The sequence below is a fragment of the Solanum stenotomum genome, chromosome 2 (assembly GCF_019186545.1).
Source record: "Solanum stenotomum isolate F172 chromosome 2, ASM1918654v1, whole genome shotgun sequence".
Classification (NCBI taxonomy): Eukaryota; Viridiplantae; Streptophyta; class Magnoliopsida; order Solanales; family Solanaceae; genus Solanum; species Solanum stenotomum.
The window spans coordinates 9890275-9910361 of NC_064283.1; the positions used below are offsets into that span (position 1 = coordinate 9890275).

General features: G+C 33.5%; 1 protein-coding gene across 2 annotated transcripts; it reads left to right on the plus strand.

The window, feature by feature from the left end:
- The first annotated feature begins 4606 nt into the window (after nt 1-4606).
- LOC125854946 (uncharacterized aarF domain-containing protein kinase At1g71810, chloroplastic) lies at nt 4607-18461 on the plus strand. 2 transcript variants are annotated; one of them, XM_049534554.1, is made up of 21 exons: nt 4607-5042; nt 5130-5174; nt 6780-6818; nt 7538-7708; nt 7819-7971; nt 8154-8189; nt 9044-9087; nt 10405-10495; nt 11260-11301; nt 11386-11494; nt 12399-12513; nt 12602-12651; nt 12760-12838; nt 14287-14337; nt 14442-14583; nt 15246-15290; nt 15489-15593; nt 15719-15760; nt 16490-16669; nt 17671-17787; nt 18211-18461. In XM_049534554.1, the coding sequence occupies exons 1-21, from the start codon at nt 4680-4682 to the stop codon at nt 18313-18315; spliced, it is 2124 nt and encodes a 707-aa protein (XP_049390511.1). In that variant the 5' UTR covers nt 4607-4679; the 3' UTR covers nt 18316-18461. The 2 variants fall into 2 exon arrangements, with proteins under 2 accessions (XP_049390511.1, XP_049390510.1); XM_049534553.1 differs by having other exon boundaries at nt 4608-5042; nt 17668-17787.
- The last annotated feature ends 1626 nt before the right edge of the window (nt 18462-20087 follow it).

Genomic DNA, 20087 nt, shown 5'->3' on the forward strand with positions numbered 1-20087 from the left:
TTATAAAAATGATGAATTATTATAATAATTGTTTTCCAATCAAAAAGGAAAGGAAAAAGTTAGTTTCCTAATGATTCGAAACTTTTTAATTTTTCCTATATTCTAATCCATAAAAAAATTATTTAATCATTATATTACTTAAAAAAAACACAATATCAATATGAACATGATTGAAAAACAAGATTGAAATTTCTCAATTGAAAATAAAAATGAAAAGTAAAAAATTAGAGTGATGCACATGCGGATGAGATCTTCTAGAAAAGAATGTGGAGAAAGATTTGGAGGATTCTTTTCCTTTATGAATATATTTGGAAGATATGTATCCTCAGATTCCTAAAATGTAGAGTTACATAGTTACATTAATTATCAGTTATTAAAAAAAACTCCTATTTTTGCTTCTAAATATAGTAATTACTATAAAAATTAATAATTTAATTTAATATAAAATAATCATAATATGTTAGAACTTGTAGTTAAACTCTTATTTAATAATTACTAGGTTTGGGGCACGCGCCTTGCGCGTGTAACCCAATTTTATTGACTGCAAAATTTTAAAAAATTACATAAATATTAGTATTAAGAAACATGTTTGAGTTATAAATTATATACTAAAGAAGAAGTGCAAATTCTTAAAGTGATATCTTAATCCTATTTGGTGAACTCTCTAAAAGGAAGAAATCTTTGGTTTTCTTACTTTGATTTCTAATTTCGCCTTTAATTAGCAAAGTTACTGGACCTTGTTTCTTTTGGTATAATGTACAATCTCTTCTTTACCTATCGATTTGGCAAAAATAACATTTTTAAATACCAACACTCAAGTAGAAAGGAGTAGAGAAATAGAAACATATGTTTATATTACCTCCCAACCAACTAAAAATACCTTTGGTGTAATTATGTTTTTAGTGTCATGTGTATTTTTAATTTTTTTTTTTTTGTAAATTTGATTAAAACCTATAAAAGAAGAATTATAATGTGTAACTATATATATGTGTGTGTGTGTGTGTGTGTGAGAGAGAGAGAGAGAGAGATGTTTTAACGGTTGGAAGCTAAAAGTGAAGAAAATAAATGCATGACATATATTAAACTTGTAAATAAAAAGTTCATGTCGAATTTGTACATGTCTAAAGGTAGATGAAAGGTCTTTCCAATTAAATCTAATAGACAATTATTTTAATAAAAAATAAAATGATAAATATACTTTTAAAAGACACTTTAAAATTTTAATTTTTGACTTAGACTCTTTCCACTTTTAATAGAATGATCTTGTTGACTTATATTACTAAAATCTAAACAAAATGAAACTTAATAACTCCATTCTCATAATATTTTTAATTTACATGATTTTAATTTGAGGAATAGTTTTTAGTAGTAACAATGAAGGGTCGAAGGAATTCATAAAGAAACAACCAAAATGTCCAAAAGCAAAATTGTCATTATACCAACCATTTGAATTTTAACACTACGAAAAGCTACCGTTAATATAGAATGCTTATGTTTAAGAAAATCATTAGGCTTAGTGTCGCATAAATGTAAATGTCTTCTCATTTTTATTTGAAAATTAAATTGTCAAATCTCATATTGTATAAATTGTAGAAGAAAAAAAAAATGAAACAAAAGGGGTGAAAATGAACAATATATGTATATGTTCGCAACACTATGTTAGATAGACGATAAAGTAACACAATCTTTATTTAAATTACTTGTATTTAAACAAAAACATATTGCATAACTATTAAGTATTATCAAACTCATCATGTATTAATAGATGTTTTGTCAATTAAGTAACACTTAAAAAGAATAATAACACAAAAACAAAGAAAAAAATTTCATAACAATGCAAAATGATACAGAATTACATAAAAATACGGGTTGCATACCAAATTTATTTTGGACAACCATACCTTAACTCCAAAATGGAAAAGAAAAACTTAAAATCATAAGCTAACATAAAAAAAAAATCTAAAAGAAAATATAGGTCATATATTATACTTCTAAGCTTAACACTTGAACTATATTGTAAGAAAGCTTCTCTTTTTAATTTCAGAATGAAGCTATATGTTCTTCTCCTCAATTAGATTCTTGACGACATGTATCTATATTATTATCTAGGAAGAAGAAAAGAGAATAGTAGATGATAGAAAAGAAAAGAATATGATGATCTAGGGAGCAATTTACTGGTATTTATAGTGATATTTGCCTGTCTTTTTACCTACCAAAATTTATTAATGGAGCACATTGAATCATGATACATAAAATTTTTCTTGGTTTCAAAATTCGAAGAGTCACCGAATTGAAAGAGTTTCATACATTATTTTGTCTTCTACTCTAATTGAATTTAAACTAATCAATTATTATTATAATGTCATCATAACCAAAAAATTAAAGTGTAGCTGTTGGTAATTAATTAAAATGTTAGTTTTTAATAAATTAATTAATTTTATTTTGATTTAGTGGAGGGGTAAAATGGTATTTCAATTTTTAACTTTTTTTGTTTCCACTTTTAGTAATATATATATATATATATATATATGATGATGATGATTAAAGAGTTCATTTATGACTTCTAATATATACTCTTAACCAGCGGCGGACCCACTTTAGATGAAGGGGGAGGAGTACGTGCACCTATTAACTTCGAAAATTACATGTATAATATATATATGTATATTCCTAAATACAAATAATATATTTATTTATGCACCCTTAATCACAAAAGTTGATGTGGTGCACTAGTCGAATGCTTGACTTTTTGCATCTTCGCTAGCAAGGTGTCCCACGATTAGATTATGGTTAGTATGGTGTTGTTGTCATTTTTTTAGGGTGCGATTATATATATTTTTTTGTTGTCATTTAAAAAGAAATAAAAAATAATGCATGTAAATAAAAATTCAAGCTAGATTTGAACTAGCAACCTTAAAGTTTATAAGGTCAAAACCATCAAATCACACATTGAACTATGTTACATATTTGTTTAATTTATATTTATTGATACATTTTATTTTATAATTGTTTGACAACTTTTTACCACACGTTGAACTTTGTTACACTTTCGTTTAATTTATGTTTATCGATACATTGATTTTATACTTGTTTCACAATATTTTCTAGTGAAGTGTTGATACTTCGACTAACATGCATCCACGTTTAGTGGTGTCTCCATTATCTTCAAATTCTGAATTCGCATCTATTGTTATGATTTTTCTATTTCAAAAATCCCCCAACATCTTTAAAAAACAAATAACAAATTGGGGCTTTAAAGTGTGCAATCTTCTCCTTCCTAAAATTTTATACTTCATTATCTTTTAAAATTCAATTCCGAACCCTTGCTTTTCTCTTTTTCTCTAAAAAATAATAATTGTGGTTTGCTAAATTCGTGTCAAATAATATCTACAAAGCTTAATTGAAATTTAAAGGAAAATGAGGCTAGCTGATTTTTTTTATTTTTTTAGAGAGATCAAACTGAATTAATTGTCTATATATACAACTTTTTTTCGAAACTTGGAAAAGTAATACTCCTATACTATTGTGTAGTGCCAAACAGTTCCTATTTCTACACGCATCCACTGAGTTCCACAACGCCACGAATTCAATCCCGTCCTTCTCTTCCCCTCTGCTTTCCCAATTTCTTGTTTGGATTTTTCCTATAATCAAATCTCAAAACATTATAAAAGCCAAAACCATAAAAAAGAAAAAAAAAACATTAGTATCAAAATTTAAGATAAACATTTTATAAAAAAGTGGTCCATGCAGTAAAGCTTCGAAAAAGAGTTGAAGTTCAGGTCGTCTCGATCATAAGGCCACTAAAGCAATATTGTTTGGGGCACTTAATTGTTTAGGGCCACTAATTTTCCTAAAGATATATGTATATAGAGAGTAAGTGTTTACTTTATTTAATGTGGATCGATCGGAGGTGATTGTAATAATTGAGAAATGAAATAGTGTTTAGTTAATTGTATCATGCTTTCTTATGTGGCTATTTATGTGTTTACTTATTTATATCTTTGCGATTATCATGAACCCACATTATTAGTCCTTACATTTACCTTTTCTTTATTCTCTGATTATTGAATATTTTAAAGTTACCAAACGATAAAACCTTTTGCATTAGGTAAAATCTTTTGTTGTTGTGTTTATAAAAATATCAAATTTGTTTTTTTGGTGGTCTTTAAATTTCAAGCACCACAAGGTCGCAACAAATCAATACTATTTTAATATCATTATGTCAACTTATTAAATTCGGCGAAACTATTTCAATATCATCATATAAGCTTTTTAAATTTTTGAGTCATGTTTTATTATTCTAACTTTATATTATATTATTTTCATTAAAAATTTTGTTGTTTACATTCTTATTTGATAAGGTCTGCGTAAATCCTACCTTCTCGAGACTTCACTTTATGTTATAGTTATTCAATTTATATATGACAACTAAAAAAATAAAATCTTGAAGTTTAATTTTAAGCCTCAAATTTGTTGAGACGGTACTAGTGAACCACAAGAATATATTATATAGTTTAAACTGATTGATCATGATAACAATTTTACCATTCAAATATACGCAAATAAGCTTTTGAAAATATTTGAGATATTATTAGTTGTTTATTGCTAACGAGTACAACTTCCAGCCATACATAACGGTCCTAACAGGCGCACGCAAAATACAATCGCTCCGCCACAAAATGCTGGTCGTCCCGCCTCAACCGCTGCCGTTATTCGCCGCCAATTCACTCTCCGACGGCTCCTTCCGCTGTGTATTCCGGAGGTGCAAGGTTAATTCCAGCTCCAGTCGCTTAGCAGCGCCAGTTGCGGCAGTTGCACGTGAGGTAGATGATTTCACGAAGTACTCCGGCTATGTTTTTGAGCTGAATCCGTCAGAGGATGATTCTCTTACGGAGTACAACATCGTGAAAATTGCTGCGTTTTATCAGAAGAAACCGTTGATTGTACTTCGTAGGCTTGTCCAAATCGGTTCTACTCTGGGCAAGTGGTTCGCCGTCAGGTACCTGGATACTGTTAATGAACGCGCCGATGAGATGTTCAAAGTTAGTATTTTTCGATACATTTTTTGCAATAATGCATCCTCGTTATGTGCACTTGAACTAATTTTGTATTGTTTTGGCTGCTTGCAGATTAGAGCCGCAGAATTGAGGAAGATACTATTACAGCTTGGTCCAGTATGTCTTATTAATTGGACCTGCAATTTTTACTGAAACAACTCTCTAATTTAGTATATTTTTAATATGGAAGTGGCAATAATTAGGTAGCTCACTGTTACTAGTAAGAAGCCCAGACAGTTGAGTAAAGAGACTGACTTACGAATTTATGAGTTTACTGGACTTCGGAAATCCCATGAAAATGCAAGAGAAAAGATGCATCTAAGTGTTTTTCCATATATTTCCTACTAAAGTACTTCCCATCACATACTATAATTGGAAATTAGTGTGTGTCTCACAGATAGACTTGGGCTTGGACTTAGGGATTCAAGTGCAGTACTTGAAAAATATGAAGACTCCTTACATTAAATTTTTTATTTTTGTGATTTTTTAACAGTTAATTGGCAAAAGGACAACTGGTTCTGAAAGTTTACAAGATTTGAAACTATATTTTATATGTTAATGCCCTGCAAAAGAACGCTCTTCCACTTGCAGATTAGTCGATACAGATGACTAATAACAGGTTTGTTACATCCCAGGAACAACATTTTTATCTATTCCAATAGTTAGGCAATCACATTCACTCTCTTGACAAGTATATATATGCCTCAAACCTTTCTTTTTTTCTCCTTTATTCTTTATTAGTTTTCAACATTTTCTGCTACTAGAACTAGAAGCATTTTACTGGGCATATTTTTATTTGCTCGAGTCTGAATTGTCAGCTAAATTTCAGCGCAATTCCTAGGAATAGTAGCTCAATATGACAAGTTTTAAGTTTTGTCGTGGATAGTAGTGCAATGACCTTTTTTCTAACAAACTAGTCAAATTCAAACCGACACCAGGCATCAAACTTTGGGGCACTACAAGCTAGTGATTCCAACAAATAATCATCTAAAACATTATTCCCGTGGACCATGCCCAGTCCATGGGCTAGACCATGTCATCTTTTCCAATAGGAACCTACCTATGCTAACAACTAGACTATGCATATGAACTTAAGGTCCTTTGAACATATGCTACTTAAAGAATCTTTTAAACTAACCCAAGTAGCAATAGCTGATATTAAACTCCTAGTTCTACATTGCACAATAAGCTTCTTGGGTAACTGACTCCATACAAAAGTAACTTTTAAGAAAGGATCAAAGGCATCAAGAGGAACTTGTAGCATGGTGCAACTGAACTTAGCAATATGAATCATCTCAGTACCACATACTGTCTCTTCGGTGGCACTGCCATATAATATCATGTTTGGTTACCAGAAATATTGTCCTTCCATACTTAGGCTTGCGTGATGTCAATCCCTACCCACCTACAAGCTCTGCACAAAGTTCAAGCCTTCACGTTGAAACATTTAATGGCTAAGGTATTCGATAGACCTAATCTGGAGCCTTGATCTCTGAAAGATGGATGTGCTTGAGAGAGTTCCTACTCTCTCTGCGATATCTTATGATATTTTATATACTACAAGTTTCTTTTCCTGCAATTCTTCGTCTAGTTCCTCTTTTTTTTTCTACAGTTTTTTTATAACTGTGTTCTTTTTAATAAATTTCTTGTGCAATCTTTGCTGAATACTTGTACAATATTATCCCTTTGCCATGGTGATGAATTCTAAATATTCTTTTGCAGGCATATGTTAAAATTGCACAGGCTATCTCATCTCGACCAGTAAGTAGAGCTTCTTTCAGCTATTCAATTTTGTGGATTCACTTCCACCCAACACCCAATGAATTTCTTTGAAACCTGAGGGAATTCTGTTTTCATCGGATTTGTTGATCTTGTAGAGGTCTCCGGTATTGAATCATGTAGGACACAATAGGGAGCTTCTGCTCGTCATGCTTTATATTTGTTTTTCTCTGACTGAGTTCTCTTTACGAAATTGGCATAAGCTCCCCTTTATTTTTCCTTTAGTGAATATTGATCAACAAGTTTGAAAATGAATTTTTTAGCATTATTGCAGGTAACATGCTGGATCATAGATTATTTTGTATTTAGTTCCTTTTTGACTGGATATGTGTGTGTTGGTTTCTGAAAGTAAAACCATCTTGGAAACATCTTTTAGAACCTGTAAAGAGAGAAAAAATAAAGAGCATTGTTTACAATTAATGTGTCTGCTAATTGGAACTGCTCAAAAATTAAAGGGGTTCCAAAATTTTCATTTCTCCAAGCTCTGCAACTATTACATCCTTGAAATTTCATGAACTAGAATTCTGAGTATGTATCCAAAATTCTCATTAATTCATACTTCTTGTGAAATAGTGGGACAATAACTGCAAGTAGTCTATGCAAGGATTAATTGTTTGAAATGCACACTCATTGAGTCATGTTAGCATCCCATATTTCATTAAATCTAGTGATGTTAATCAGACTAAAAAATTTTCTTCTAGGATTTGATACCACCATCGTACTTGGATGAGCTATCTCTGTTGCAAGATCGGATAACACCTTTTTCCTCTGAAGTAGCTTTTGGAATTATAGAGAAGGAGCTTGGCATGCCAATAGATGTGATGTTCTCTGAGATCTCACCTGAGCCTGTCGCAGCAGCATCACTTGGACAGGTCTGTGAAGCAGCGGACTTCTTTTTCTTAGTTTAAAATTAGGTGGACTCGTATTCACTCTTAGTATAAGCCAAAGGTGAAAGAAACTAAATGTGAGTTCTATTTTTAAGGTCTATCAAGCTAGGCTTCGTTCTACCGGGGAAGTTGTTGCTGTAAAGGTGCAAAGACCTGGAGTTCAAAGTGCAATCTCCTTGGACATATTGATTTTACGTTATCTCTCAGGCTTAATAAAGAAGGCAGGAAAACTTAATACCGACCTTCAGGTACTATGATACAAGTAAATTCCTAGCTGACTAGCTGAGAGAGGAAAAGTGGGATGGGATTATGGAACACTAAATGATTTAGGCTGATCTGAAATTTAGTGTCCACAAGCATCTATTTCCAACATGACAAGACGTATTCTTTGCAATTACTAGTCCTGAACACATTTTTTCTCAATATACAGGCAGTTGTTGATGAGTGGGCCTCAAGTCTTTTTCGGGTATGCTTTTATATCTTACTCTTCCTAGTAAACTCTCATATGTTTGTGGCTGTCCACGTACTTCCTGACCTACTAGTTCATAATTGACATCAAAGTTGTAAAAAACCCCGTTGGAAGAAGCCCTTTGGTGTGAATGAAATTGTTTCTGTTATCTACTAACTGGTCTAGTTTTATCTTTGGATTAAGGCATAGTTGATTGATTGTTGGTTGTTGTCAATTCTTTAATTTGATGTCTTCTACTTCAGTTCCTATCTGTGAGTTTCAACATTAGTGTTACTTTATAAGTCCTAGACTTAAAATTTGATCAACTGATCAATACTTTATTCTTTTTTAGGTTCATATTCTGTCATGCAAGAGGAATTAATTTTTCCTTTAGTATTCCATAATTAAGTTGTACAAATTATTGTGGTTTGGGAAAGACTGACAGAGCATAAGCTTCAGAACATTTTGAAAAAGAACAGTTTCGGTCTATACATAGTAGATCTATTACAGGAAACTATATTTCTTTTGAAAGATGAATGGAAATTTATAGGGAGAAAATTAGGATTTCTGTATTGATATTCATTTAATCAAGAGGAAACATATGATAGTATCAAAGAATAACATGTCAACATTCAACTACCTTTTCTACATGAACATTTCAGATACCTCTATGGTAAACCATAAAATCTTTGACTAGTACTAGTCTGGTAGTTTGACCCTTTCTTTTTGTCTTGATCTTTCATTTTAACTGAACATCCTCATATATCATATATAGATATATAAAAATCAAAATTAGCAATAACTACTTCTAATAATAAGGAGGAATATTCTTAGTGCTTTATATTGAATACAGGTGGTCAAATTGAATGCAGGAGATGGACTACAAACAAGAAGCACGGAATGGAGTCAAATTTCGGTAAAAATAATTGACCTGTCTGACTGCGTCCTATATAAGATATCTGAAACCTGCATACCTTTAATCCAATCTCACTTAGAACGTGATGAGTGAGTTTGCGCCTTTAAGACCTTACTGATCAGAGATTAATCCCACTATTTTTGTGGTTAACAACAAGATAATTGATTCGCCTCCAAGGTCTTTTACAGAATTTTCCAGTGGGGTTTTGAACTTTATGAAACTCAATTAGTTTTTATCATGAGTTAAATATCCTAAATGTGTCAAATCTTTTTTTCTTTCTTATGAAACTGGGGCTAATTTGTAGCATTCTGTACTGGATTACCTATTGCAGTTACTTCTGTTGATCTCATACGTTCTTGTCAAAGCTTTGTAGTCAATGATCCCTCTGTTGGAATACTAGTCTAATAATTTTCAATTTCAAGCCTTCTCTTAAATTAATGTAAAAGACCTAGAAACCTTTCTTACAACAGTAAGATGTAATAGACATTTTGTTTATGCATCTTATTCATTATTATGGATTAGCGTTTTGACCCTTACCCTTCTTCAAGTTGATGGGAAAAAGCCAAAATAAATTATTTTTTTTTGGTTAATGAGGTAATTAAGCAGCACGTAGGGATAGAAGTATTTCTTCCTATGTTCTTTAATGAGCCAATAAACAATACCAAACTGGGAAACTTTTGGAGAATGGAGAGAGATAGAGAGGAACTTAAGAAACTCCATCGACAAAGCTTGCTTACTGATTTTCCTTTGTTTGGTTTTCTGATGCATCGAGACCAAGAGTAAATGCATTCCTTCTTCTTGCAAATGCAAGTGTACGCTACTTTGGGATGTAATAATAAGATGTCAAAAGGGTGAACCAATGTGTTATAAAAATGAGAGAAAAGGAAAATCCAGTAAAGTATTTGAAAGCATGACAAATATAATGAAATGAACATATAAAGGAATGTGATCTCAATCTGATGTAACCTGCACAATTATTTAGTATCAGATTCATCATGAATGTCCACTTATTGGATATAGCAATATGGTAAGCTGCTCAACAACTATCAAAAGCCTGTGCCAATAGAAAGTTCCCATGCACAATGTTATTTTAGTTGATTATCATAGTTTGTAGCATTCTCATCTTTCCAACAATTACAAAAATTTCGTAATTTCCAGCTAAGCTGATCGTGCATGCTTCATCTAACATCATAAGTATTAGACTGTATGCTACTCTTTAATTTGTGATTGCACATTCATGCATGTACTAAGATAATAGGGAAAAATCTTAGTATTATATTCGCATATAGTCTAAACTTTTCATAATTGCATGGGCAGGCAATTGTATGGTTCAATACAGGATGTTGTGGTTCCTGAAATGAATTTGGCACTGACAACCCGGAAAGTGCTCATTATGCAGTGGCTAGAGGTAAAAACGCCATATCAGGAGCTAAAAGCTTCAGTCAAGTGATACCTACATTTTGTTAGCTTTTGGGTTAGTTTGTGACAAGTTATGTTAGACGCTCTATTATCTTTCAGCTAGCTTTCTTCCACATAGATATCTAAGTCAACAAAAGACAGGATAAGTTAAAATTCTGAATTAAAACAAAAATGATATCTGGAGATTTTCTTACTGAAGGTCAAAGAATTTGAGAACATTTGGTCTCTTTCTTATCCTTGCTCCTCTGATTAAAACATGTCTTTTTGTGGTTCCTGTTGGCTTTCTGACAGTCCTTGACATTCATTCCCTGTGTATATAGAAAAAGGTTACTTGATTGAGAGTTTCTCTAGTTTGATTGACATATTCACTAATTGATGCACATTACCTACTGTCTAGGAGGAGACAAGCAACTGGGAAAGATTGAATAGTTACATCCAAAGAGGTTTAGATTACACTAATGTTGAGTTGATCAAACGTTTGAGAATCTTGTCTTTTCCTTGAAGAATTTCTTCTTTGTCATTATTGGTTTCGTTATATTGAGACATTTCAGATTTGAATACGGTAGATCCTAGAAGTAACGTGTTCTCATTGGGTTCACTGATTTATGTATTAACTCAGCAATGTGGAGAGTGTCAAGAATTTTCTTTTTAGTTCCAATGAGGTGGAATATTTTATAAACTGGTGTATATTGTCTCCTAATGTTATGAAGCTTAGACATCTTGCTCATGTTAATACACCTTTCTCTTGGCTAGGGGCAAAAGCTGGCTGGGGTCAAGGATCTTTATTTGGTTGAGGTTAAGTTGTGAAACTCATTTTCCTCAATGTTTGTGTGTTTTTCCACTTTGAACCATACTTTAAAGTGAAATTGATGTTCACAGGTAGGGGTTTATTGCTCATTCAATCAACTTCTAGAGTATGGATTCTATCATGCAGATCCACATCCCGGAAACCTTCTTCGTACTTATGATGGGAAGCTAGCCTACTTAGGTACTTCATTGATTTTAGTTTCTAGTCTTATGCAGGCAGAATGTGGGCTATTTACTAAATATATCATGTTGGTAATCTTTTTTTACACGCTACTTCTCTGAATATATGCTTGTTACCTTATGTACTTGCTACTTTTCCAATATATGATGGTAATCTTTTGTTTTTCTATTTTTCCTTTTTTCTCTCTCACACTAGCATTGGTTGCCTTTTTCTTAAGGAGATGGTTAAAACATCTACTTTGTTTATTACCATTAGCTATCCTCTAATGCTGGTTTTCGATACTGTTTAATAGCTCACTAAATGAAAATGCTGCTGGGAACTCGTGGTAGCTATCTTCCTGAAAAGTAGTTTATTGATTATCTTATGAAGTGTATACATGAAACTGGTTGTTAGTGATGCTAAATAACAAACTTCTCTGGGTTGCTCTTGGTTGTTCCTCATGTTCCTTGTAATTTTATTTGTTAGTGCTATAATCTTACATCGGTTACGCGTTCGGGATTTAGTCTCCTTATATCGTCTTTGGATAATCCTCATCACTTGAGCTAGCTTTTGGGCTTAAGTTAAGCGAAAGGTTATTTTCTCAACATAGTATTAGAGCCAACCCTATTGGTGATGTTGGGTTATCCAAATGTTGGGCTACCCAAGTTATAATACTCAACGCTCCAGATGTCCGGTCGGAGGGAGAGGAGGGTTAGAATTTCACATTGATTAAGTGTGTTGGCTGTAATCTCCTTATAAGGTCTTGATAAATTCTCACCACTTGATCTGGCTTTGGGTTGAGCTTAGACCCAGGTCCATTTTCTTAACAGTTAGTCTCGTGGAAATTTGATTACTTTATCCCAGTTGAGTACCTTATAGCTACCTATCATCAATTCATTGTACCTAAAATTTCTCTTAATCCCAGATTTCGGTATGATGGGTGAATTCAAACAAGAATATCGTGATGGTTTCATTGAAGCATGTCTCCATCTAGTGAATCGTGATTACAGTGCATTGGCCAAGGATTTTGTCACTCTTGGGTATTATTAATATCTTCACTACTCAATGAGAGGTCACTTCTTAATATTAGAATTATTTAGTGTTGATACAATATATTATCATTGACAGGCTTATTCCACCCACAAGTGACAAAGCTGCAGTTACAGAAGCTCTAACAGGTTTTATCCTTTATATTGACATTTATTAGCTATATACAGTTAAATTCTAGACCAAGAAAGTGATTTAATTGTTGTATTCTTCTTTACTGATATAAATTTCCCCTTTAGGTGTTTTTCGGGATGCTGTAGCCAAAGGAGTCCGCAATGTGAGTTTTGGGGATCTTCTCGGAGATCTGGGATTCACCATGTAAGCGCTTTTCATGATTTCTTCTCTCCAGAGAAATTGAAATGTATTTTGTTTTCTGCATTACCTTCTATTATGTGATGTAATTTAGTTGTATTTCGCTTATGCTTAAATCATATCTATCTTTTAAGTTGGTACAGAAGATGTATATTTTATGATGAGGATAAGCTCAGAGGGGGGCTTCTCTAAATAAAAATACAAGAAGGAAGAAACTTATTTGAACGATGTGTCTTTTTAAGGCATTGATCCTAGTTTAATTCACCGAACATTATCTTATTGGTCAACCTTGATCTGGGATGATCTGATAGATTACTGAGATATTAATACTTGTGCTTGTACCACCAAAATCTGAAGAGAGAATAGACTTTGCCTGAATGCATAATGAAAGAGGAGGAACTAGTGAATAATGATCAGCAGAATTAGAATTCCATTTGATGCTTATACTCCTTACATTTAATGTTTGAACACTGTATCATAAAAGTTTCATTTATGTTAAGTGATGATGTCATAATAGATTTTTGGTTTTAAATTTTTTATTATTCCATTGCTAAATGCTAATATGCATATCCACAATAAGAAACCATCATAGTTAACCTTAATGGCTCTTTTGATTATTGAAGAATGCAAAGCTTTAACAGCATATGCTGACACTCTTCCTGGTAGATGAATTATGACCACCGCTTCCAGTAATCATCCAGAGAAAAAGAAATATCTTGGATAGGTAGTTTATAATGTGATGAATAAAGTACTTGACAAAGAAAAAAATATATTTTCTTAAAATGCCACCAAAGGGTTGGGCTGTCGGTTTGAGAAGTTGGAGTGACAACCTTAGGAAATTCAGCAGACACAAAATTAGTGAGTTCTTCTCATTTGCCTAAACTGTGAGAGAAAAGTTTAACTGGTGGGACATAGCAGGTATTGGTGGATTAATTGAGTGCACACAAGCAGGCTGGGATACCGCAGTTAAAAAGAGTTACTTTGCTTTCTTTCGCTTATGCCATGCATCATCCCTCCAATTGCAGAATCAGATTTATTTAATTTTTGTCCCAGTCTGACGCTTATCTAGAATCTTTCTGGTCTCATTATCTTCTTCATTTTGATGTATGGGTATGCAAAGAGTTTGAGCGCATAGAAATAGTAATTCAAACTATTGATCAACTTTCCACATCAGTAGTACTAAAGGTTTTGGTCATTGCTGTGACGAGATGAAGGGGTGAAAGCCTTCAATCATCTCTGGAAACCAAAGTATTACCATGGGGAGTTGTGTGCATGTTGCACGTTAAAATCTGGGAACCTTAGCATTCATATTGAAATCACTGATGATTATGTTTAGAGAGTCTTTGTTGTCTAGATAATGCTTTAGCAGATATATGGTTTTTCTTATGACGACACTATGCTATGATTATGATTTGTATTTTTCTGATAAGTTTTGCAAAACTCTTTGATTACAGGTACAAATTTAAGTTTCAAATACCTTCTTATTTCTCTCTTGTCATCCGAAGGTAATTTTGCGTGAAAATTAGAGATTAGTTTGTTTTGTATTTGCTTGATCTCGTTTATTTTTTTGGTGGCTGATGTTTTTCACTGGTAATTTTGAGACATCTAGCCTTGCTGTGTTGGAGGGCATTGCTATTGGCATCAACCCAGAATACAAAGTGCTGGGCAGTACATACCCATGGATTGCTAGAAAAGTACTAACTGACAGCTCACCGAAACTGAAAGCTTCTTTAAGAGCACTTCTTTATAAGGTACACGCAAATGAGGTCTCTCATTCTCTTTCTTAGCACCCACTCGCAGCCTTCCCCTAGCTGAAGCAACTTGACAGACCTCTTACTAGTTCAGATTTCTAACTGCCATTCTGATTTTTGGTCCCACAGCCAAACCACTAACAATTATTTTTCCTAGTGGAGGAAAAAGTTACAAATCTTTAGTAGTCGACTAGTCGTATTCATGAGTTCAAACGATTAAATTGGAAATGAATATTCAAGTATGTCACACTTGTTCTTTGTCCACAAAAAGGAACTATTTCTCCTTCAGCATGTTACAGGAACAATGGATTATTTTATATGTTCAAAATAATGTGAAACGAGCTAGGTTTCCATCGTGTATGGATGTAGCTATGCTGGCAATGACTTTCTTTGCTATCCTTTTCTTTGTCGTTTAATAATGTAGTACTTGATACACGCTTGATTCCAACTAACTATGAATACTTTGAAGGGGCTTTCTTCTGAAAAGGAAATTGTAAGACTAATTTATTCACCATTGGGTAGAGAAATATCAAACTTGAAGCCTGAGACAGTATACAGAAGTTTTACTGGTTGCCGATGCTATTCTACTTAAAAATTGATAATTTCAAGTCCAACAGTTTATGTACTCATGATAAACTATAACTCCATACTTTTGATTATAGGATGGTCAGTTCAGGATTGATCGACTAGAGTCTCTCTTATCAGAGGTAAGCCTTTTGATATGTTTGTACACATCGTGCTTTTGTATTTTGTAAGCATACACCTGATAGTTACAGAGTGAAAGAAGCCACAGCTGAATTCTTGTTTTTCTTGATATTTGAGTTATATATGAGAAAATTGTTTCACCATATTAGCTTTTTGTTTCTGATATACAAGCATAGATCCTGAATCTCTCTTCATAACAGTCTCTCCGTGCCAAGACAGAAAGAACCCTGATAGAGAATCAAAATGGCGGGACTGATTCGAAGGTCGTTATCAAGCAAATTCTTTCTTTTACACTGGATGATAAGGTATTCTATCTCAGAAAATATTGCACTATTAAACAGACCAGAGGCTGGAATACATCCAGGAAAAAAGGAAGGAAAGAAAGAAAAAAACACACACACTACTTATTAATTCATTTGTTTATCTTCAGGGTGCCTTTGTCAGAGAAATTTTACTTGAAGAATTTTCAAAGGTACGGACTCGTGTTTTAATATTACAAGAATGCAAGCAAACTTATTAGGAATGCTCAGCACCTTCTTTTTACTAAATTCAAACTGGTGATGAATACTATAATTGCTCAACTCTTTAGGAAGTTTCAGTTTCATAATGTTTCAGTCAATTTTTTTTGAAGTCAGTGGATTATTATGAAGACTAACTGGTTTAAATTAGTAGCACTCATATCTGGTTGGTGTTTCTAATTCAGATATAATTGACAATTGGGCGTTCTCATTTTTTTCTTTTACAAAAAAAGAAATATAGTTCCAGGAGAAGTACGTAGACATAAATAGAAAACGGAAAGGTGAAGAGAGATTTTGCTATCATGATGGTGATTTGTGGATGGAAATGCATCTGATAATGCAAGACCCAATATCTTTTAGAAAGTTAGAAACTGCTTAACCAGTGAATATGACACGGAAACTAAAAATATCATGTGTAGTTCCAGAAATAAGTGCTTTTGATGTTAGAGTATGCCTTCAGCAGTTTGAAGTGGTATCTCCACAGATGCTAATGCGAGTAATCTAAAAAACTCAAATTGGTTAATTGCCACTTCACTTTTGATGTTTTGAGAAGTGACTAACGTACTTCCTTTTCCGTGTTTTGAGTTCCCGCTGGTGTATCCAAAATTTCCAAAAGTAGGGTCACTGTCATTCAAGTCATCTGCTGGTTGTATTTGGAATTTACTCTTTATCCCAATTTACAGGGTATGGTTGCACTTGGTGTTGCAACTCTCGATTCAGTAACAAATGCAGTTGCAACTTCGTTACCGTTCTCTCCCTCCAGACCATCTTCAATGACTGATGAAGATATTACTAATCTTAGAAATTTGCAACGTCTATTACTGTTGATATCAGGACTACGAGAAAACGAGAACCCCAGCATGGTAAGAGAATCTTGCTAATAATAATGAATGTATATAAAACCTCCATGATGTTAATTGCTCCTCTGTTATGGAAAAATATCTGTAGAAAGTGTTGATACGGATTTGCATGCACGTTAATGTTTACACTGTTTTCCACTTCTGATATTAGAGAGAGACTATCCACAGTTTACTCCCATAACATGCATGTATTCTCGAAGAAAAAACATTCAGATACATGAACAACTAAGATATTGGAGCTTAGAGACACCAGAGAAAGCATCAGTTTAATAATTAGAATCCAGTATCTTATTACATTAGCTTGTTATCACATATCTTACATGTCTTTCAGAATGCCATAATTTCTTTGCATATATTTATGCGGCCCCTTAAATACCAATTGCTTGCCTTGCTTAGTATTATGACAACACTCTTTGCGTCTTACTTAGCTGCTGAAAATCATATTTATTTCTTGATGCATGCTAGAATATATATGGACAGATTTCCTTGCCAGCTGATAATTCCACTTCACATTATCACCAATACCCTTCGGGGTGGCCCAGTGGTTTGGGCTTGGGACTTCCATGTTGGAGGTCTCAAGTTCGAAACCCCTTGCCAGCGAAAGCAAGGGATTTGCCTTCTGGGTCGAGCTTGTCGCACGGGGCTTGCCTAGTGCGGATTATCTCTCCTATGTAGTTTGCGAGCTATTGCATAGGAGCGAGGTTTTTCCCTGTGCGCACCCAAAGGGTAGCGGTTGCGGGTTTCCCTTGTCATAAAAAAAAAAAAATTATCACCAATTCTGGTCTCCAAGCTTCTAGGCTAGTTACTTATTCTGTAAATGGATAATCTCCCAGTTACTGAATTGTTATGTTATCTATAATTCCTGTGCATCTGTAATACTTGGTTTTACTATGGATACCCCATTATTGATCATTAATTCATTGCCAAAATTGATGTTTATTGTTATTGCACAATTACTTGATATGTTAGTAAATTGTGGACTCTTAATTTATTCTTTGTAGAAGGTTAATGGAGTTAGAACATCCAACAAGCAGATGATATCTTTGAATGGAGCACCTGTAGCCCTTCAGCAATTTGAAGTTGTCCAAGAATATCTACCCCTCCTTTCAGTTCTACCTGAGGTAAAGCTCAAGAGATTTATTAGCTCCCCAATTTTATAACTGGTCGCATCTGTATGATAACAGACAACGTGAGAATTTGAATCCAGTCTTTTGGATGGTGTTTATTGCTAAAAAGATGTCATATGGGCTTAACTGCATAAGTATGCCTGATGATCAGAAAATTGCGCACACAGCACACCCCCTTTTTTACCTCCCTTGCACTAAAACATTATTTTTTCCCACCTGTTACTTAAGGAAGCTGTACAAGTCTATTTGAGTGTATGATTGCTCTCAGAGAGAAGATGCGTAAAGAGAAACTCTACAAGGGTGATTATTCCATTTTGATGGCTTATATTTTCAACTTTGTCTTCTCATTACTGCCTTAAACAAGCATTGAGACGCACTTCTATATAACTAAAAATAGATGCGCTTTATATTTTGCAGCTTCCACAAGAGATGCAACAACAGTTACTTCGCTTGCCTGCTGATTTCGCTGGAAAGCTGGCTTCCCGAGTCGCTGCAAGGACGTTAAAGAGGGTATTCTTGTGAAATATCTCAGTTTACCATGGAAAAAGCAAGATATTCTATATTGGTCCTCCTCAAAGAACTTTTTGGTTTGTGGGGTTTTGCAATTATCTAATCAAGCTTGCCAATCCTAAATGAAGAGATCTTGGTTGATTTTATCTTAAAAGGCGGAGAAGATCAGTTCCTAAAACTATGCAGTTGCAAGAAATGTACAAGTCTAAAAATACATAGGTAGTACAAAATATAGTATATATGAAGCAAAATGTTGTAATTCTCCTATTACAATACACTACTAAAAAAAATTCTTGTACCATTTAAAGTCAAGTGTACAAAATTTGCTACACCATTTAATATAAAAAACCGTGAATGAGCATAGAATCTTGGTTACTCAATGTAAGTCTTTCTAATAGAAATTCTTCTTTTTATTCAAATTTTTGCAACATAAAGGTGTTGGTTGAACTAGCTGATATGCGCCATTTGCCTGGCTGGGGAAGGGAAGAGACCGTCACCGCCTTCCCCAAGGAATATAGCGTTGGACTGGCTGATTACTTTGCTTGATGATGCATACATTGAGGCCGACGGCGTTGGCCGGACTTCTGTTACTAGATATTTGATGAAAACACCATCCAGAGGGAGAAAATTAGGAGTAGCGTTTAAGTGGACAGAAATCGTAGTTGTCTTTCTTTTTAGTTTATTCACAACGACACACACATTATGATCCCACCCGTGGAGTCTAAGAAAGGTAGAACATAAACAGACCTTACTCTATCTTTGCAGGATAGATAGTTATTTCCAATAGACCCTCGACTTGAAAGAACTTTTTTATTTCCAGGATATAAACGGAGTAGATCCAACGTCAATTGCCATTGGCAAACGCGATCATATATTTGTGTAATGCTCAACAGGCCAATTTCGTCCATCACCAGGGAAATCTACATTAAGCATACAATGTAACATGAAACACAAATTTCTGACTAGACACTCTTGGATTTTGTCGTACTAGTCTTAATTCAAGAAAATTTACCATAAGAAATTGAGCTTTCCAAATTTTTTAAAATTAAAAACGGGTCAAAAATCAAATTTATATTTGCGCAGTCCAATTATGTCTTTGAGAAACTAGAAATTACATAAAAGAGTAATGTAGTTTGAAGGTCGGCGACTTGTTAGCCATGTTATGGTCCTACAACTTACATCAATAAATGGTTACTCCCTCCGTTTCAATTTGTTTTGTTTGTCTATTTTGACTTGGCACAAAATTTAATTTAAAAAAAAAATTAGATCTTGTAGTCTTAAATAAAAAATATATCACATATCCCAAAAAATTATTTAATTTTGTTATCTTAAACATGTTATGTGAAAAGTTGAAATTAAAAAATGGCTTAAAAAGAAAAGATGGATTCTCTTTTAAATAGACCGCAAAGAAAAGTAATACAAACAAATTAAATCAAATTAAAATCGGGGGAGTACTACATAATCATCTCCAACTTATTTGTCTTTTAAGACATTTTCGTAGACATAAAGATGGAGAATCATTGCATATTCTTTGATACCCCCAACCCCAGCGACTCAAATATTCCAACTACAACTAAACAATTCGGGCAATGCGATATGAAGTCCATTGACCCAACCAGATGTAATCTATGCCTCCATGGCAAAGCCAGGAATTTTACGAAGGATGTCCAGAAATTGCATAACAACTAATAAGATTCAAACATGCAAGCGCTACCTCATTTGAGGTAGTCTAAAACCACTAGGCTATAACAACTGTCAAAGTATGTTATTTAATCGCTCCGCGT

Excerpts from the sequence above, each read along its gene's own strand:
- LOC125854946 (XM_049534553.1), top strand. The coding sequence starts at position 4,680 with ATGCTGGTCGTCCCGCCTCAACCGCTGCCGTTATTCGCCGCCAATTCA. Across the intron at positions 5,043-5,129 it reads GCGCCGATGAGATGTTCAAA|ATTAGAGCCGCAGAATTGAG; the intron begins GTTAGTATTTTT and ends GGCTGCTTGCAG. Across the intron at positions 7,972-8,153 it reads AACTTAATACCGACCTTCAG|GCAGTTGTTGATGAGTGGGC; the intron begins GTACTATGATAC and ends CTCAATATACAG.